This window comes from Haliotis asinina, chromosome 3 (assembly GCF_037392515.1).
Source record: "Haliotis asinina isolate JCU_RB_2024 chromosome 3, JCU_Hal_asi_v2, whole genome shotgun sequence".
NCBI classification, from domain to species: domain Eukaryota; kingdom Metazoa; phylum Mollusca; class Gastropoda; order Lepetellida; family Haliotidae; genus Haliotis; species Haliotis asinina.
The window spans coordinates 20,907,408-20,928,081 of record NC_090282.1 but is presented as its reverse complement, the minus strand read 5'-3'; the positions used below and the strand labels follow the sequence as shown (position 1 = coordinate 20,928,081).

General features: G+C 41.1%; 2 protein-coding genes across 5 annotated transcripts; both read right to left on the bottom strand.

The window, feature by feature from the left end:
• Nucleotides 1–355: 355 nt before the first annotated feature.
• On the bottom strand, nucleotides 356–20,674 carry LOC137277645 (uncharacterized). 4 transcript variants are annotated; one of them, XM_067809481.1, is made up of 5 exons: nucleotides 20,431–20,674; nucleotides 8,033–8,516; nucleotides 5,361–5,448; nucleotides 4,774–4,967; nucleotides 356–4,021 (listed from the first exon to the last, which is right to left on the bottom strand). In XM_067809481.1, the coding sequence occupies exons 2-5, from the start codon at nucleotides 8,382–8,384 to the stop codon at nucleotides 3,747–3,749; spliced, it is 909 nt and encodes a 302-aa protein (XP_067665582.1). In that variant the 5' UTR covers nucleotides 8,385–8,516; nucleotides 20,431–20,674; the 3' UTR covers nucleotides 356–3,746. The 4 variants fall into 4 exon arrangements, with proteins under 4 accessions (XP_067665582.1, XP_067665579.1, XP_067665581.1 ...); XM_067809478.1 differs by lacking the exon at nucleotides 20,431–20,674 and adding an exon at nucleotides 17,142–17,567; XM_067809480.1 differs by lacking the exon at nucleotides 20,431–20,674 and adding an exon at nucleotides 17,376–17,465.
• LOC137278754 (serine/arginine-rich splicing factor 4-like) lies at nucleotides 10,139–10,699 on the bottom strand. Its single transcript, XM_067811267.1, has one exon. It carries the CDS (start codon nucleotides 10,697–10,699, stop codon nucleotides 10,139–10,141), a length of 561 nt encoding a protein of 186 aa, XP_067667368.1.

Sequence of the window (20,674 nt, the reverse complement as noted above, 5' to 3'; positions counted from 1 at the left end):
TTCCGATTCCGACTGCATGTATGTCCTACTTCTGTGTGTGCATGAAACGACAAGCGGATGTAATGCCCAGCGTTGTGTCTATCCCGCCTCTATCTCTTACTACGGGGTTAGGGGCGGTGAGGTAGCGTAGTGGTTAAGGCGCTCGCTCGTCATGCCGAAGACCCGCGTCCGATTCCCCACATGGGTACAATGCGTGAAGCATATTTTCTGGTGTCCCCCGCCGTGATATTGCTGGAATATTGCTAAAAGCGGCGTAACACTAAACTCACTCACTCACTCACTCACTACTAGAGGGTTAACGACATGCACCATATTGTAATACAGGATAAAAACAAAGCAGTTGATACAACAGACATGTTCATAAAGATAATTTATTTATCACAAGGCACTCTGAGGCAGCGATTCTTTATTCATGGAAAGTCTGCCATTTGTACAATGTTATAAGTTTAAACAATGAAAGTTTGTGAAGTCAAGAAACCTGAACTTGGAAGCCACATATATTGACCACTTATCTCGCGGGATAACTGTTCATGCATCCTTTGCTAACCGATTTATATAATGATACCACAGCACTGCTGTTGAGTTTGGCTGAACTCCGCAGAATATCTGCGCAGAATATTGTGATTAGACATTGTCACGGGCGTGATTTACTTGCCACTCGAATATCAGAACAGCACCACCTGTTGTCAACACTACTCAGCAGTTGCCCAGTAGTTACATCGTTTACAAACGTTTCTTGTAGTGATCGGCCAATATTCCCAGAACAGCTACTGATATAGACATGGTTTGGCAGAGGACTCTAACAGCCGTTCACGGGGTCCCTGGAATCTCCGAACATTACATATCACGTATATACTGAACAGCAAAAGAAACGCAAGTTTCGAGAAAATAAATGAAATCTCACTAAAGTAAGTGTTTATGTCTTCTGTTTGAAAACCTGACGAATAACCAGAGTTGCGTTTCTTTTGTTGTTCAGTATATGATTATTCATTCTTTTGGAGTTTGAACTTCACTATTATGGACAAAGCAGCAAGGACGTGGACATTTTTGTCATTTCGGTAACCTTTTATATACACATGCAACATATTTTTAACTATTCCAAGCATCAGAGTAACTGAAAGCCCTTCTGTTCATACATATATAACTATGCGCCATAACGCTTTATTCTGCTGGTACACACCATCATGAAATAAGCTATACACCCACCATAGGCTATATACACCATGCACGTATACCAGTATACAACAGTCGGGGAATACAGCTAGAAATTATTAAAAGTACAAAAGTATACAATGAGGCAGGATGCTGTCAAAACAGTTGTCTAGAAGCTTCACAAAAGTGCGGTACTGAAACTAGCGCTGAGTTCACACAGAGAAACGTGCAAATGACTCAGCTTTGCACAACAGGTCAAAATGAACCTCACATTAAGCACGCAGAGGACAGTCGCTTTCACTGGTAATTTGTAGGAGCATTATTATGCCTTGGGGACGCATCACTGGCCGACGGAGGTTGTAGACAAGCATAAAACAATAATCATAGCAAAATAAAGAAATATCAAACAATAGCAATTCATTATGTCTTCGGTACAGGAAAGGTGAAACGTGCACGTGTTACTCCGACAGAAAGCAGTGACGACAATGTTAACTGTCCTCACACAAACAAGATTACGTATTAGGCTAGGTGGATGTGAGAAAACATTGCTCCAGTTTGATCAAGCTGCCGTCAGTCCACGAACATTCAACTCCTATTCTTTAAGACAGACCAAAGACAGGCGTATTGCGACGATGTGGAAACGGAACTCTGGGTGTGGTTCCACAACGCTGTACCCCAAACGCAGCCCTTATGTATAATTCAAAACGGGGTGTTATGCACTAATACAATGAAGTCAGAAAAAACGAAATGCAACTTAAAACATACTGGACACACATGAATACTGTCCTGTCGCTTCACTTTGTCTGATATCCCTCCCTGGTCTGTCGAAGTTTTCAGTAGCCACAAACGATTGCATGAGTGTAATCTGTGGCATGTTGTTCCCATGATTGTCTTATAAATGCAATAAACATATTTGGAACATAACTATGCAGTAATATATTTAATAATTAGTAATAATTAGACTTGTACCCTTCTTGAACCACTTTAACCGAGAGGTTATCTTATGGCAAAACCTCTGACATTGTACACTGCGAGACAGAATAGTCCAGGGGAGATAACCCTCATTACAATAGAGTCAAATTAAGAAAAAATATGGACAATAATGGGATTTCACCAGCAAAGTAATATTATCAGTAACACTGAACACTATTGTCAACTCTTAGACAAATGACAAGATAATATCCCCTGATGCTGGTTTCATTATGCAAAGCACCTAATAACCTATGAACATATATGGATATTTCGGTTGTTTATTCAGACGATTTGTTCTGCTCAGTGACTCCAATGTGTACACTGTCGGATAAAAGGACGAATACAATTCAGATTTGGATTTGACCAAAACTTACAAACAGTATCAAAAAATCAGTCTCAAAAACCCTGCAAAACTAAAGTCCAGTGATACCCGTATCAAGTACGGTACCATCCAATAACCATTTCTTCTTCATTTCAAGCCATCATCTTACAGTAGACTCGTGAATACGTTTTACCACCAAGTGTAATAAGAGTGCGCTTTGAAACACAAGTTTAATTTTACTTCAAACCGTTTGTCAGTCAGCAGTTATCACGAAGAACAAACTAGCAGTCCCCGTCAAAACGCATGCGAGAGTTTGAAGATATGGAGGGTTGCTTGGCAATGCTGTGAAAAGAGGATAGTGTAATATATATGACCTCACGGGTCACCATACCCTGGTTAGAGTTCAGTCTCCACGCTTCACGGTCCGAATGTAATCTCGGGATTTTTTTCTAAACACAGGTACTGAGGGGTGACCCATCAAGATGGTATTAATGTTACCCCATTGTACCTACCCACCTTGGGATATTTGGGTCACATTCATCGGAACGTATACTGTCTTGGGTTGGACATTAATACTCGTGGGATGTTCACTATCAGAGTCTGCAGTGCGAGTTGTAAAGTCCCGACACTGTGATGCATGACGCCCTGAAGCTGTTGGTCTCACACATTACGCCATTGACGACCTCGGCTGATGGACCAGCTATATACAACAATGTCTCTCAGGATCACACGTGAAGATATAAAACATTTATCAAGGAAGCCTAACTATCTGGAATATATCACTGACAAAAACGCTTCAGTGTAAAAGATGAACAGGGCTAAGGTTCGATGACATTTCAGCAATTTGATTTCGAGGCAGCACCAGTTAAGATGTAAAAGTGTAACTTCAGAAATATATAGTTTGCAACAACCGCTGGTACGTCATGTAATGTTCGTTATAAGCATGTCCTGCTAAATCAGTCTCTCACTGAACAATTACCTTTAAGTCACAGAGGCAAATATCAAAGTCAGACAACTGTTTGCAATGTCCACAACACCAGACAGTCGGGCATTCTTGATCGTATCGGTTTGGCAACAAATAGATACCCCATGGCCATTATTGAGGAATAACTTTCATTTTTTTATATTGCACTTCATTGCGCACATGCACTGTTGTCTACATTCCGCCATGTGAGCAGGACCACATGCCTGGTCACTTACAGGTAGTCTATTCATCACATTCTGTTGCATGAGGGATCCAAGTTATGTACAGGTACAGTTCTCGGTCTCTTCGTTTTCGGTCATAATACTATTTATTTCATCACATGACTGTACATCTCTCTTTCAGCTTGGACATCTTATAGTTCTCAGGCCGTTTGCCTGTCCATAGCCCCATGTTCCTACACTCAGTCACTATAAACTCGTCCACATGGACACCATAGAACACCTCCACCTCGTCCAGACTGAGACGGGACACATTCAGGGGTACACTGGGTTTGCGCAGAGCTGTTTCTACTTCCGGTCGTATCACCTGAAAGTCCAGGATTCCTCCCAGGTAGTTCCGGGTCGCGAGTTCAAGGTTCACAGCGGGCAAGGCTGCATTGAAGACAAAGTGACGTCATGATTTTAAATGTATCTATAAATTTCATTGCTATATTAATCACAAGATCTTGCATTAAATAATGCAGTGCAGTGACAATTACCTCAAATGACAAGTGTGATTGAAAGTATGAAATCTGCTAGGACGTAGGGCGAAGTTCACTTTTTGTAAACGCAACAAAAACATTATCATATGGATTTGCTTTCTAGTAACGTTTGATTTATACTGATATTTCTAAACAATAGATAATGTATGCTCCTGTGATCGCGGTGGAGGTAGTCTAATGGTCGTTGCGCTAAAGATTCTGGTGCGATTCCCAAAACAATACAATTTGTGAAGCGCGTTTCTGGTGTTTCCCACCGGTAAATTGTTTGAATATTGCTAAAGGTGGCGTAGAACTACTTTCACTCACTCACTCCTCGGAGTGTAAGTAAACTTTCCCAGTAGAAACCTTTCAAAAGGTGGGACTTCCAGAGAAATTCCAGAAGTTTACCCGTTTTGCGAAAATGCACGTGCACATTCGCAATACTAACACGCCCCACTACTGTAAACAGTTATCATGCATCTGTTACAAATTGCCACCACCAGCGGCTGACTTTAACCCAAAGTGGCGTAATTACCCACAGATACTGTCTCTGACCTTAATGAAACATTATGTGATTAGGCCATCTGCTGTTTGCCCAACGATGTCCCGTGGCAGTGTGTTATATAAGCTATGTCCGACTGACCTCTAGTGACCTCTACTGACCTCTCTGACCCAGCAGGAACTGGAAGGCGGGGATGACGGACTGGGGGTCCAGCAGATGCAGCTTCACGAACAAAACGTTCATGTCTCGGTTGTAATCCTCATCAGAGTATTTCCCCTTGATGATCTTCTTCAAAATGCCGTTGGTCCATTTAGGGTCCATGATCTCCGCCAAGAGCTTCTCTGCCCAGATGTGACTGTAACAAAGCTCCTTAAATGAAGGTCGTGACATGTTATGGGGTGTGTGGTTATAGTATACAGGAGATTTTGTATAAATGATCTTCCGCGTAAGGACCTTCTTCTTTAAACACGGTGAACATTTTTACATTTGATGTTTTAATAGATGACCAGATATACGATGCTACAACACTTTAACTCTACCTTCAATAATTCCATTTCCAGACTAGATGATTTACATCACTATCGATTAACCATTAGACATCGGGCTATACTTTATTTTGCCTGATAGTTTATAAACCAAAGTTCATCAGTATTTAAAAAGTGTGATGGTACGGATGTGGTGCTGCATGGAACGTTACATGTAGGCAACATATGGCCCCTTTAACGGGGTACAGTGTAGATATATGCACCTGTCCTCCCCCATGTAATCTCGTAGTGTTATCCCAGTCTTGTGGTCCCTCACTGTGTCAGGGTAGGACATCGTGTATAAGGCAAAACCTGAAACAGACATAAATCCATGTGATTAAGTTCCCGGGCTCCATCTGTCGATATGTCATTATGTTTAGCCGTTCTACCCTTTGTTTACGGATCGCCATCTCTGTCGTTTCAAAAATCAGAAAAGTAATAGAAGATGATATTGATTCCAGTTTGAAACAAACTTTATGGAGATTTGACCTTTTAACCGTGCCTACAACAACTCAACGACGAGTACAATTCACAATTTATGTATTCCAAGCAGAGAGGCTTCAGTCTCAGAGAGGCCAAACTTATTTTACGCTCTTGACACATTCCAGAAAAATAGTAGAAAATTAGAATCTTGAGTTTTATATTTTGTACCTTGACAAACATATCACCTTGGCTTATACAAGGCGAAAACAGTTTGTAGTTTCACTTTGTTGCCAAGAAATACGAAAGAGGGCCTCAACAGATCTACACGCTACAAGCATAGTCTGATATTCGTGGAAGAACTCAATGAGCAGGACAGATAACACAGTATCTGTGAATCTGTGGCTCATGGTACGTGAACCGGTACGCTATAATGAAGAGTGTCCCTAACAGTTCTGTTTATAGACTGACATGGATAACCCCATACATTGTTACCCTCCTCATAACAAAATACATTAGATACTTTCTTCGACTTTAGAGTGTTGACCCTCAGCAAATAAATTTTGTCACCTGTGTTAGATATTTGTTGTGAAAAGAAAATTGTAGAATAGTGTTTTCACTATGCATCTAAAATACGAGTAAAATTGACCATTAAAAGGGGGTGTGCGGTTTACAACGCTGCCCATGATAGAGAAATATATTACAGTTAAGATCGTGTAAAATATACTGACGGGGAAAAATAGAGGATCACATGAAAGGACACATGTTCTTATATTTTTCTTCATGTTTCTTCACAAAGTTTCAGCATAGAGCATAGCTTGTGTGGGCACCTGGAAATGAAAAACGGAACACATGTGCTTTCTTATGATCCGTTATTTTTTTCTGTCAGTATACATTCATGTAAGTGTTTTATTTGTGCTATAAAGTTGATAGTCAACAAAGTGCTTCCTTGGGGGAATCAGCTCAAATTTCATGTCCACGCAATATCTCTATTCACTACTTCAGTCACCTTTTGACGATCGCATACTTCCACCCTCTGTAAGGTTTTAAAATACACTTATGCTCATGTATATACATAGCTCATCCTTCTCGAAATGAATGAACAGTCTTTATAGAAATATCCTCGCTTATCGGTAGTTTCAGTATAAACATGAAGACTTTCTTGTTTAGCCCTGATTCAGCATTTTAATCCCTTAACCCTGAGTCATATGGGTACTCCGGGGTATGTCCCAAGAAAACCAGACTGGTCATTATGGTCAACCTAGTGGATTAGGGCACCCCGTACGCCGACCTCGTGGAGGTTTGTTCATAATATCAATTATTGGGTGGTCCTGATTCACTATTTACAGGCTGTTAAGGTAAGATGACATATTACAGGCTGGGAATGAACATCAAAGAACTGCCACTGACAACACAAGACAGCACAAATACCACATTAACACTATAAGCAAATTCAATCCTCATTAATAGGTTTGAGGTACCCAGTAACAAGTGAGGGCTATTGTTCACTTCGCTTATGGACAACAGTTTCGATGCCAGGTGGAGCTGTGTGCAGTCAGGTGATGTATATACAGGGTATAAATCATATCTGGTATACATATATATGTATATACCCTAGATGTACATTACTCCACAGGCATGCGTTAAGCCTTTAAAGCGATGAATAGGCAAGAAGTAGCTCTGAAACGCCCTTCTTATATGTAATCTGTTTACGTCCCCTGTCTTGGAGTCTATTAAATTCGATTAAGCCGTCGACCGATTGTTCTTTATGTTAGACGCTGGCACAGTGACAACTCACAACCTTACCAAAAGAATTCCAACTTGTACGAAACGCCTATTTGTAGGAAGCTGTTATTGTTAATTAACGAATATTTCACAGCATCAAATAACTGCATTAAAAAACACAAAACGGATTAATTAATTGACAGAGCGTATGACCCGGCGTTACTTACAGGAATGGAGCCTAGGCGTGTGATGGGGGGAATATAATATTTATATTGAACCAACGTCTACAAGACCTCCATCAGTTTATGTTTCTTTCGCTAACACTCAAACCTTCTGAGACGAGAAACGTAAAATACACTATAATAACCTTATTGTATCTCATCCAGAATGCCATTTAGTACCATATATAAAGATTTCGATTTGACAGTGAATGAGTAAATAAACGAATGCACTGAGTGAATGAAGGGAGTGAGTGAGTGAATGCGTGAAGAAGCCCATAATATTTCTTAATTTCGTGGACCTGAGGCGATCTAATCTGCCCTTTCCATTCTAGAGGGAGAGATTTAGTGGTATCACTAAACGTATTTTCTGCGCATGATCGGAAGGAAGCTTAAGGTTAGAGTTAGGGTTAGACTCTCATATACAACAACCGGAAGTAGCTAAAACAATGGTTTAGGTATAAGTAAACTGCTGCATTCTAGACATATGGACTATTTATCCTCTACGGACCATGAGACGGATTATATCTCACCTAGCTTCTTCCAGTGCAAGCCCTCCACCATGTCTCGGAGAAGGTCCTCAGCAGCCTGTCTGTTGATGGACTGGTGGAACTTGAACTCGTCCTTACACCGAGAGATGGTGTAAGCCACAAACGCCGTAGCTAGCTTGGTCATCGGGAAGAGGCGTGGCTCGACCTGGGCCACGAGGCTGTGCGGGAGGGACGTGGGGAAGAAGGTGTCGTGGACAGACGTGTCGGCCTTGACACAACTGACCAGCAGTGCGCGCGCAGCTTCCGACACAATATCCTGGCCATGACTGTTGAACGGCGTCAGAGACTGCAGAATGTGAATGTTCAGTTTGTCTGCCATCGTTGCTGACTTCATTTGATTTCTTTCTTTGATGGTCTCAGTAGACTATGTATCTGTCCGATATTCTTTGCACATGTCTCTGTTCTTGATGACGTCAGAGTTGTGTGATCATATGATCATTATTGCCATAGGTAATTTCGTATGTATCTGTAAAAATAAAATCAAACATTACGTCAAGTCAAGTGATTAACAAACAAATACAAATGAATTATTGCAAACTCAAAACAAAGGCCATTGTGCCAAACTAAAATCTAAGAAAGAATGTTTACCGCCGTGGAACGAGGTAAATCACAAGGCAAAACGTAAAGGTCTAAAGCTTGGGTAACTAACAACACTCGATGTGAAGGCCACTCCTTCAATATGCAAACGGGTAATATGAAGCGAGAGAGATCAGAGGAATGTTTTCAGTTAAATGTGCGTGTGCGCTGTTGCGGGGTTGGCTGTTTCGTCTAATTACGTTGAAGACAGACTTCATTTCTGAGAGGAGATTAGTCGATGGTTTTGCAACGATTTTCTTAAATTGTCTATTTTTGATTGGTGACGGATCAAGAGATCCAGTAGGAGGGGTAACATTGACTGGTGTGGGTACTTTCGACAACTCTAACAACATGCAGTCGTGTGACAATATCACAACAGGACCAGTCTGTTGCACAAACGGTGAAGATGGCGTGAAACGGTGTACATGTATACGCTTCTGCTGATACTCTCTGGATCTTGTGTCGAGATGCTCGTATCGAATCGAAGTCTTGCCCATAGGTTGTCACGGTTGCGCGCCAATTTTGTGGACAGTGTTTAGCGCAGAATTTCTGCTGATAGGTCGTCACAACTCCAAACATTCCATGTTGAGGCTCAGCTCTCCTGTGACTCGACAACTGTTATTTTCACGAAGGATTTCAAGGCCATCAAATGAAATTGTAAAAAAGACCCAGAGTTTTAGAAACTCCGTACTCATGTTGATGAAAAGTCATCTAGTCTCCATACAAAATTTCAGAAGATCTAAAGATTTTATGTATAGGCTTTGTGTTATATTGTGACAGTATTGCAGATCGGTGGTTATTGTTGCATGCACAGAGTAACTACCAGTTATAACTAGCGACATGACACTTGCGTCAACTGTGCCTATACCTCTTACCTTTCCAGTGACGAAGAAAGCTTGCAGAACCAACGATTCACCTAATGTCAACGGTTTCCATACCTCTTACTTTCCTTGTAAAGTGACAAGTCTACAGAACAGCGGGTTCACTTGCGTCAACTGTGCCTATACCCTTTTCCTTTCCGGCGAAGTGACAATCCAGCGGAACAACGGGTTCGCCTTGGCGAGAGACAACACTAGTTTGAGGACTTGGACTCACTATGGATGGCTGAGATATCCTGCAGTGACATTAATCTACTGCTTTTTTTATTGTCGCCTGACGCTCAGTACTAACCGTGCGCCGTACCTGTGCTTAGGTCACATAAGTTAATCATCATGCTGACATCCAGCATCAGACGTGTGCCTGACACAATCCTCGTTAGGGTTCATACACAGATTATATACAGCCCTGACTGAGGATTTACCCCGACATAATGTTCGTATCAGCATACACATCAACTAATCTCCACTCGAGGCGCAACGCGTCAGTACGTTAAGTAACCAGTTTATTAGCGATTAGGTCAGAAGATGTGCGACTCCCAAATGGCGCGTGACGTCACACCAAGGGCTATTGGCTTAATTATTTTTTACATAATACATCTACATAAAAGTCTTCTGTTTCCTTAATGGAGGTGTGTCAAACAGACTTAGCGTATTGTGCAACCAGCAGGATCCTGACACAGTGTGTGATTCCTGGCTTTGCGTTGTTCCTGGCTTTGCTTTGTTCCTGGCTTTGCGTTGTTCCTGACTTTGCTTTGTTCCTGGTTTTGCTTTGTTCCTGGCTTTGCGTTGCTCTTGGCTTTGCTTTGTTCCTGGCTTTGCGTTGTTCCTGGCTTTGCTTTGTTCCTGACTTTGCGTTGTTCCTGACTTTGCTTTGTTCCTGGTTTTGCTTTGTTCCTGACTTTGCTTTGTTCCTGACTTTGCGTTGTTCCTGACTTTGCTTTGTTCCTGGTTTTGCTTTGTTCCTGACTTTGCGTTGTTCCTGGCCTTGCGTTGCTCTTGGCTTTGCTTTGTTCCTGGCTTTGCGTTGTTCCTGGCTTTGCTTTGTTCCTGACTTTGCGTTGTTCCTGACTTTGCTTTGTTCCTGGTTTTGCTTTGTTCCTGACTTTGCGTTGTTCCTGGCCTTGCGTTGCTCTTGGTTTTGCTTTGTTCCTGGCTTTGCGTTGTTCCTGACTTTGCTTTGTTCCTGGCTTTGCATTGTTCTTGACTTTGCGTTGTTCCTGACTTTGCTTTGTTCCTGGTTTTGCTTTGTTCCTGGCTTTGCGTTGTTCCTCGCTTGCGTTGCGTTGACTGACGTGAACGTTCGTCACAACGTTAAATATAACAATACTTTAAATGTACATATATTTGAAACAGAGGATTTGTCTCCAGCATGCAATGTATTACCCGGCTTGGCAAGAAGATGTGTTTCTTTTATTTAAAAGAAATGCCAGGATATAACAATAAAAATATACTCCATGGGTGGATTTAGCAAAGTGGTGCACATGAGAACACTTTATTGAGAAGTACTGTTATAATCACTCGTGATTTTAAAATTTATTTTTACTGATCATTTGTACGCCAAATAGTCGTAACACTGACACATCCGCCCATACACCATGTTCCCTTTAAGGTTTGATTCATGGCGAGGAACACCACAAATGTGCTGTCCTCAGTGTACCCTTGTTGGTCATCGAGCAGACGCACAGACGCTAGAACAGTAGTTAGTGCGTGTGAGTTGAGTTTTTAACTCGTTTCTCAATATTGCAGCAAAATATCATGGCAGGGACACCAGAAATATGCTTCACGTTGTAAATCAGTATTCGGTATAAAGAGCGAACGCCTGAACCAGTAGGCTACCTGGCTTTCCCAAAATACATCAATACATTGATGTAATAATTTGCCGCAGTGAGGAATAGTAAGTTCGATACATTGAGCTGTTGACCCCGAGGGTGAGGTAAACAACCTGAACTCGGAGTCAAGGTCAGCAACACTGGTCTTTGAACACCAGCAATAAATAATCAGTCACCTGGTAGTCGGCTTTGTGGCGCTGACACCCCAGTGTTCTCTGGTTCATTCAACAAGGCTTCCATTATTACATGTTACCTATGAGTTGACAATCACTATCATTCTATAGGTTATACTATGAGTGACATATTCGAAAAGGTCAGAGACCCGTATCACATAAATGCTGGAAAGACATACAGAACAAAACATGGAAGCTTGGATAATATATTTGACAGTAAAGATTGAGCATACAGTCATAAAACTGTCCCAAAGCATAGTCATGACCTGTTACTTATTTTGCTGTATATATTCACCCAGGATTAAAAACACAAATAAGCTAACTGTTGGATGTGATCTGTGGGGACCATTTCGGGTTGGAACAGTCCCACGGAGCCAATTTGGCCGTACAAGGTGGCGAAAGGGATCGGCTGATCAGTGACATAGTTGGTTGTTTGCCATCAGAAGTATTTGCATGAACAGTTGCTCATAACATCAACCACAGGTTTGCTGGGTCTAAACACTAATATAATAGGTCGCTGTCTTACAGAAAGAATAATTTTGACACACAAAACAACAAATAAAGACTGTACTTGCATAAAGGTATAACTTATGATACTGATTTAGATAGACAGTTTTTGTTCCACAATGATAGATTTTGATCTTCGTATAACTGTTTGGATAGTATCAAAGCATTAAATCGGAAATGAAACAGTAACAGCTTGCTTCTCTTTGGGGATATACAGAGATCTCGACTGCAACCATTCTTATTGCCCCGGGCACTAAGTATAATCTTACATTCAGCTGTCACGCTGATATAATCACAATTCACTAAGCATACATATTCCATTACTAACGATAATACTGATTACGGTTAGATATGTCTTGTTGGATAACACGCCACGCCTTAGAGTGAATACTGGTAAATATGAACACTGGTATATCAGTATTCAAGATTATGGATATAACAGAGGAGTATGGACGGCATTTAACTTGATGATATACACATATCTATACTGGTAATGTTCATTGTGTTCCCAGCATAGCACATCCAAGTCCGCAGTCAAATTGAACACAACTCCACGGGTGTGAAACAGTACATATGTTCAATCACCTAATGGGACATACACTTTAAATGCCTCGTGCATTTGTTTCATGAGAAGGTGATCGTTGAGTTCAAAATGTTTAATGTCTTCCCAGCCATAAAATGCCTCAAACTAAACTCAAACTGAACAAAACTTCACGGGTGTGAATCAGTCGGTGTGTTGAATACAACCGATGGAATACATGCTTTGAATAACTCCAGCACTCGTTTCACAAAAGGCCGATCAGTTGTGTACATTATTTCGCATACCCGACCTGTTACAATGACCTAGCGCAGACAAATAGACATGACTTCGGTAGGTTAAAGGAAATCGAGCCTCATTTAGATGTAAGATTCCACTGAAGTACAAAGCGTGGGTTTATCCCACTGATATATCTAACCTTGAGGTCAACCACAACAACTGCACAGCTATTTCAGCTTGGTAGGTGAGGCGGTATGTGTGGGCAGACTGATTGACAGTGCGATCATGTGGTCAATAGCATGAGCATGCGAGACTGTTTCATGGACGCGTACATAAACATCAGGTTTATTGCATTCTTCACACATAAATAAATAGTTAATATTCAATTACACCCGATATCATGTTTATATAAAGCCTAAGATGTGTATAGCTATTGCCGGCTCCTATCCGATTCACGGGGTCCAGCTGTTTCGTGCCCAAACCTATTATCGTTTGTTCGAAGCCTAGATTGTTTTCAAGGTTTACAAGCACCATGCCCGTACCCTTGCTAAACGTCGGTGGCCTACACTAATTCCCACATGGGGTCGTTATATAACTGAAACATTATTCATATCGTCCATATCCGAAACTCACTCACTCACTAAACACACTTTGCTCACTGGGATAGTTGAAATATTTCTCCAAAAGATAACTCATCGAGCAATGCAATTATATGAATGTACATTGTGCCATCGCAGTTATACGTGATTGAGCTTCCTGCAAAATGATCTTCAAATTGAGTGAGTGAGTATAGTTTTACGCTGCTTTTAGAAATATTCCTGTAATATCACACCAGGGGACACCAGAAATGAGTTCCACATATCGTCATCATCTGGGGAATCGAACCAAGCCCTTCGTCGTAACGAGCAAATGCTTTGACCACAAGGCTACCCTACCGCCCCTCGTGAGACAGACATATGATGGAATTGGTGGTAGATGCTGGAAAAAAACTTACATGAGAAGACATGTCAGCAGAGGCAAACTTAATCATAAAGCACATATGTACCGAAGTCATTAAGAGTATGGGCTGTTCAAATTCTGGCAACAATGTGTTTCTTGTTGCAAGTCTCATAAAACATATCAAACAAAAGATAGACATAAACTCCACTTGGAGTAACGAGAGTCTTCACAACCTAATTACCAACCTAAAATCGAAACGTTGCCAAAACGTGGCCAATCACTTCCCGTGAGTGTGGCCGTGTCTTCCCTTGTGGCACTCCACTACAGTGTCCTCAATCGTAGCGCCCTCAAACTGTGTCCTCTCTCACAGTACTCGTCATGGTATCGGAATGAAAAGACTCCCATATCATTCATTACTTTGGGTATATACGGTATGAGGATTTTGAGACGCCCATGTCAATTATTACGTGCTGTATATGCGGAATAAGGATTATGAGACTGTTGCGTACGGTATGTAGGGTATGGGGTATATGAGACACCTAAGTCAGTCATTACGTATGGTATATACGGTATGGGGATTATGAGACGCCTATGCCAGTTATTACGTAGGATACATACGATGTGATGAATACGAGACCTCAGTTATTACGCACTGTATACACGGCATGGGGATTATGAGAAGCCACTGTCAGTTATTAAGTAGGATAGATATGTAATGGGGATTATGAGACGCCTATGTCAGTCATTACGTATGATATATACGGAATGGGGATTATGAGACGTTTATGTCAATTATTAAGTAGGGTATATACGGTATGAGGATTTTGAGACGCCCATGTCAATTATTACGTGCTGTATATGCGGAATAAGGATTATGAGACTGTTGCGTACGGTATGTAGGGTATGGGGTATATGAGACACCTAAGTCAGTCATTACGTATGGTATATACGGTATAGGGATTATGAGACGCCTATGCCAGTTATTACGTAGGATACATACGGTGTGATGAATACGAGACCTCAGTTATTACGCACTGTATACACGGCATGGGGATTATGAGAAGCCACTGTCAGTTATTAAGTAGGATAGATATGTAATGGGGATTATGAGACGCCTATGTCAGTCATTACGTATGATATATACGGAATGGGGATTATGAGACGTTTATGTCAATTATTAAGTAGGGTATATACGGTATGAGGATTATGAGACGCCCATGTCAGCGTCTAGATTGCAAACAATAATTGCATTCCCCTGTAATCGCCAATGACTCATCTAATGTGAAGCTACAGGAGGGAGACACAAGAAGCCACAGGGAGCCTGACAGTCACACACAGCTGCGCAGGGCTTATGTGTTTATAATTACACGGATTCCAGCCGAGATTGTCAAGCCTACACGGAAAGCGCTGCAGCAGAAGCCTACACAGATACAAAAGATCTACCCGGGGTAGATTTTCCCTACTACATTCTCGAAAGACAGTTATTTTTCCAGCCTTTCTACCGATGTCACTGTTCCAGAGAGCTATACACCATCTTATTAAATTACCTCTGCACTTGTGGCCTGTGTGAACGAGCGGGTGGTTCAAACTACATAAAACTAAAATGATATCCAGTTTAAGTGAGACATTCGAGGGAAGTTTTAAACATGAACCCTGCTGTTTTTCACGTGAGGACAGTCAGAGCACAGAACAACACTGTGTATACAGAGGTGTACATCCCCCAGCTGGGGGATAACATATCGCCAAGTTTTAATTTCTGTTCCGACCCAGTTCTAACCCGGAACTACTAAGAAACACTGGGATAATAGTCACCATCATTTGTATTAACCTGCGTCATTTCACATCACTGGTACCCAGCTAAACAATACGCTGTAATAAAAACACGGCCTCTCTAGCCTTGAGCAAACCCGACAAAAGATACGGATTAAACGCATTAATACAATACCCCATCTGTCAGTACACACAATGCCGAAGAGCTATGCTTCCTGCAAGTCCTCAGTAAATAGGACAGAATTGGGTAGTATGTCTCTCACAAATATGTGTGCCTGTCATTGTAGAACCCTATATTTAAATGGATGTAACAAGTAGAGATCCACATGTCGACAACATGATACGGCATGGGATATGGAAATCAATAGAAAACGTCTAATGTTCTAGATCTAATAAATAACCGCATTAATTGAAGGCTATATGGCATTACATATATATGATAGGATAATTGAATCATATAAGTGTGCATCACATGCATGGAGTCACATTCATGTGAACATGAAATAGCTGAATCGTCTTGGATGTAAAGTCAACATTGGCGTATACAGGAGGATATCGACAGTATCTAGTGAATATCAGCGTATACCGACTAATATTGACAGTATCTAGTGAATATCAGCGTATACCGACTAATATTGACAGTATCTAGTGAATATCAGCGTATACCGACTAATATTGACAGTGTTTAGTACGTATCAGCGTATACCGACTAATATTGACAGTATCTAGTGAATACTAGTATCAGCGTATACCGACTAATATTGACAGTATCTAGTGAATACCAGTATCAGCGTATACCAACTAATATTGACAGTGTCTAGTACGTATCAGCATATACCGACTAATATTGACAGTGTCTAGAACTTATCAGCGTATACCGACTAATATTGACAGTGTTTAGTACGTATCAGCGTTTACCGACTAATATTGACAGTATCTCGTGAGTACCAGCATATAACGCCTGATCTTGACAGTATGATGTGAGTATCAACGTAGACCGCCCAATGTTGACAGTATCTTGTGAATAGAAGCATATGTCGATAGATACTGACAGTATCTAGTGAGTATCAGCGTAAACCGCCAGATATTGACAGTGTCTCGTGAGTATCAGCATAAACCACTTGATATTCACAGTGTCTAGTGAGAATCAGCATATACCGCCTAACATTCACATTGTGTAGTGGGCATCAGCGTATACCGCCAGATATTGACGGTGTCTCGTGAGTAGCAGCAGATACCACTAGGTACAGAACAGTGTCTAGAGCGTATCAGGGTATGCCGCTAGATACTGACAGTGTCCAGAGCATATCAGCATAGTATGTAAGTATGAGCCTGGCGAACAGAGAACCGTCACATAAAGCATTGAGCTCTTTGTGCAAGGAAATACTAGTGCAGTTATATAAGCTATTGAATAAAGTATTTTGACTCAGTGGTGCATGGGACCTCGGCATTCCCCTTGAAGGGGGATTGCAAATAGCGTAGTGTTCTCTATCGGGGAAATGGTGCTCCTGAAAAGCGACGTCGACACTTAGTATGATGTTCTCGACGAGAGTCAAATACACGATGTCTTCTACTTGGTGTCTGTAAACATGCCGAGTGACGAACAGGCAGATAACTTCCCATTAATATTGATGTATACCTGAATCATACATTTTCACTCACCTCTTGATAAGGGTTACATTCACAACCTTGACAGATCAGTCTTTTAAATCCTCGTGCTTCAATAAACTCGTCATGGGCGTGGTGTTTCAGGCTTTAAGTCATGGCGGATATCGTCGTCTTATCACACGGCTTCACAGCACTATACTGTAATACAGCAGTACTCACAAAAACGTGCACCTTTTAAACAACCGACCACCACAATATCATGAACCTGGCAGGTGAGAGCAACAATACCTTCAAGCTGTCGACGTCATCCACAGACAACGTCCACCTCCCTCACAGCAAGACAACAACATCTACTCCATTCAAAGCATAACCAACAATAAGACATACTCTCTAGATCACCGCATGGCCTAATTTGCGCCAACTGCAATTCAGAGGCAGTGTGGCGTTTGTGAGGATTAGACTAAGCGCCATACAGTCACTGCCAACGAGTACGGCTCTTGGTGGCGATTTCATATATATGTACATGTAATGCTAGTGAACTGTGACGTAGAAAACAAAAGCAGTTCCAATGTGTTAAGTCATGCATTACTTATTCCCGTAAGTAGACAGGAAAACATGTATACCACTGAGGGTAGGGTGACTTGAATAGATACCGGCGTCATGAACATGTTCTATTTAATACACAGATACATAAACGTTTATTTTCAAATTGTAAAAATGCATCAGGAAAGTTGCGGTCGAGAGGTATGAGTCAATACTTCTTTGTTCGTTTTTTAAAAAGGTATGTTTATCTTAAAATTCAAGCTGAAAGGATACGACATGGGTTGGTGTGAACAGCAAATACACTTGCTCGGTGTTACTCAGATGACACGGATACGGGGAGTTTAGAATCTGTGAGAAAGTCGCGTAAACACTTCCCAAGAGTCACTGTGACAATATGACCGGTGAATATGAATAATATATGGATATATGAACGGTTAATAGGCAGTGTAAATAATTAATACAGAGGAATGTAAAGTTAACAATGTATACAATCAATGCGAACGAATGACTGCATGTGTCAGTGCTAAATAAGCCTGAGTATTGAGTGTATTGCTCATGATAATCACAGTTAATGATTCCAATAGCAGGGAAAATGTGTGATCATGTGTTATTCATACGGGAGGTGTGTGTACATAAGTAGTTTATTACTTATCAAGGAGCACTAGTTAAATATGTTGTTGATTGGTTGTCATTAGTTATATAGAGACCATCGTCCGTACATCTTCCTTATAGGACAGTTCTCCCTGCTGTCCTTGAACCGCTGTTTAATAAAACATTTAAACATGTTCATCAACACAGAAGTTATTATCTTAATCCTTTCATGGTAAAAGTGTCGTTCATATTTTTGTAATCTCAGTGAAAAGAATAATAATAACAACAACGTTATGAACGCCACCAACAATGATGATGATTATTATAATAATTATATTCCAACAACATCCTCTACTCCCCGAGAAGGATACAACCAAAGTTGTGCATTTTTCCTTTCTCCGCACATTCTCTTATACACATACGAAGCATAAGTCAACACTCCTATAAAACATATATAAATCTTTGTGAGCGGAGCAACTAAATGTAGATGAACAGCAACAGAACAATACCTGGTGTTTGTTCACAGGTGTTCCAGGATAACACCTTTGTATTGTGTGAGGTCAACGTGTATATGTAAGCTACATACGACAGCTCGCAAACAATTCTGAACAACACCTGTCATTCAATACCCGACAACATTTATAATGAAATATCACTAAGGAATGGGCTCTGTATAAACAACATTCGAGATTCACCACAGCGTCACAATGCGACAGGCGACGACTTGTGACGTGAAGAAAGAGACGGTTTATAGGCTTCACATATATTGCATAATCTGCACCCAATCAGAGTTACAGAGGTACCATAAATCTTACAACTCACGTTGGTGGACGTTTCTTCCTGCTCAATCCATTATCCAATGTAACAATAAAACTCGATCGGGACACGGCAGTAGCAGCTTCCAGATCGTGGTATGAACGGGAGATAGGGTTCACTCTCACCCTGAAGCAATGTCAGTGTATAATACACCACGAAAGTCTGTCACAGAGATTAACCATTGTGAAAATCACAGACTCTGTGCTGGGTGAAACGAAGGTATCTTAGATATACACAAGGGATAATTATCTGTGTGGCTTGTTATCGTGTGAGTTTACAGCCATTCACAGATTTTCACAGAAACCATAGTCCGTGTGAGCGGTCTGTGATGTTCAGTTACACGTGAAACTAACAAGCTGTGGACGCTTGTGTTTCGTGTCTACGAACAATACTTTATACACTAACAAGCTCTGGGTGCCAGTGATGTGACCAAGAGCGTTAACTTGACCTGACAGTTGACATAACTAGCCACTATTAACTGACCACCGACTGCTTTCTCATGTGAAGTAGGAGGGGTTTCACCATAATATTAGGGTCAGCGTGTTCATGTAGAAACATCTTCTGGGCCTAGATCACTTTAATGAAACTAGATTAAACTAAAGTTCGTTGGAATGAGGCTGTTTCCAGTGATGCAACCCGGACAATTTCACAAGTTTCTTTAGCAACTTACATTTACTAGGTGTACATCTACAGGCAAAAACAAAGTATACCTTAATGACTAGATTTGACACAAACAAACATTATCAACACATTGGTAAGCCCGATGCACTGTTTACTGAAGATCCAAAACACAGATGTGATATCTGTACCATAGTGAATGAGTATTCAGCAACATCAAGGTTGGGAACACCAGAACATTGTAGTCAGTCCGAACTGAACCCGGGTCTTCGGCGTGACGACCTAACGCTTTAGCCATTAGGCTACCTCACCTCCAATTTGTATCGAAGACGTCACTATGGAATAATCATTAATTTAGTTTTCTTGTTTGATCCACCATTTGAAATTGGCGAATATATCTGTATACTTCAGTTATATTCTCCTACAGTTTTTCTTAACGTATTTGCAACGGAAATCGTAGGTGAGGATTTCCCTATGAAAAGGCTTCCGGCAAACATGGTGTCAATATATGACATACCATATGGACTTGTACACTATTGACAAAGAATGAATGTACAGCTATGGTCAGCTATAGTGTATCGCTAAAGCATATCACCCGCTAGACAGTGACGTAAACTTTGAGCCAAGGAACAAAGCATAATCCCCCTCTAGAAAGCAAGCTAAGAGCACCAGTATGTTTTGGGTACCTTCTGGATACGTACAGAGAAGACACTGATACCAAGGTTGAGACATATGGAACTTCTGTCACTTCAAGTCAGACCATGGTGAAACCTACCTTCAATGGCGACTCTCACCGGGTCCAGTTGGCAACAAATCAGAGCGATGACAGCATACTATGAATAAACCTCTCGAACAACATGATAATAACATATAAAGAGAAACAATTGCTTGTAATGACCCTCCTACAGCTTAGTGTGGAAATGCTGAAGTTCAGACTATACGCAGTTAGGAGACGCCATGTAAACAGGATGGAACAATCGCAATTAGAACCGTTGGACGGAGTAGATCTTCGTGGAACT

What these genes read in the sequence shown, in the direction of transcription:
- LOC137277645 (XM_067809481.1), bottom strand. Translation starts at nt 8,384, where the DNA reads ATGAAGTCAGCAACGATGGCAGACAAACTGAACATTCACATTCTGCAG. An exon ending in CTTGCACTGGAAGAAGCTAG is followed by an intron (nt 5,449 to 8,032) that starts GTGAGATATAAT and finishes TGTCTGTTTCAG; the next exon opens with GTTTTGCCTTATACACGATG. An exon ending in GTTCCTGCTGGGTCAGAGAG is followed by an intron (nt 4,022 to 4,773) that starts GTCAGTAGAGGT and finishes TCTTCAATGCAG; the next exon opens with CCTTGCCCGCTGTGAACCTT.
- LOC137278754 (XM_067811267.1), bottom strand. Translation starts at nt 10,699, where the DNA reads ATGCAAAGCCAGGAACAAAGCAAAGTCAGGAACAACGCAAAGCCAGGA.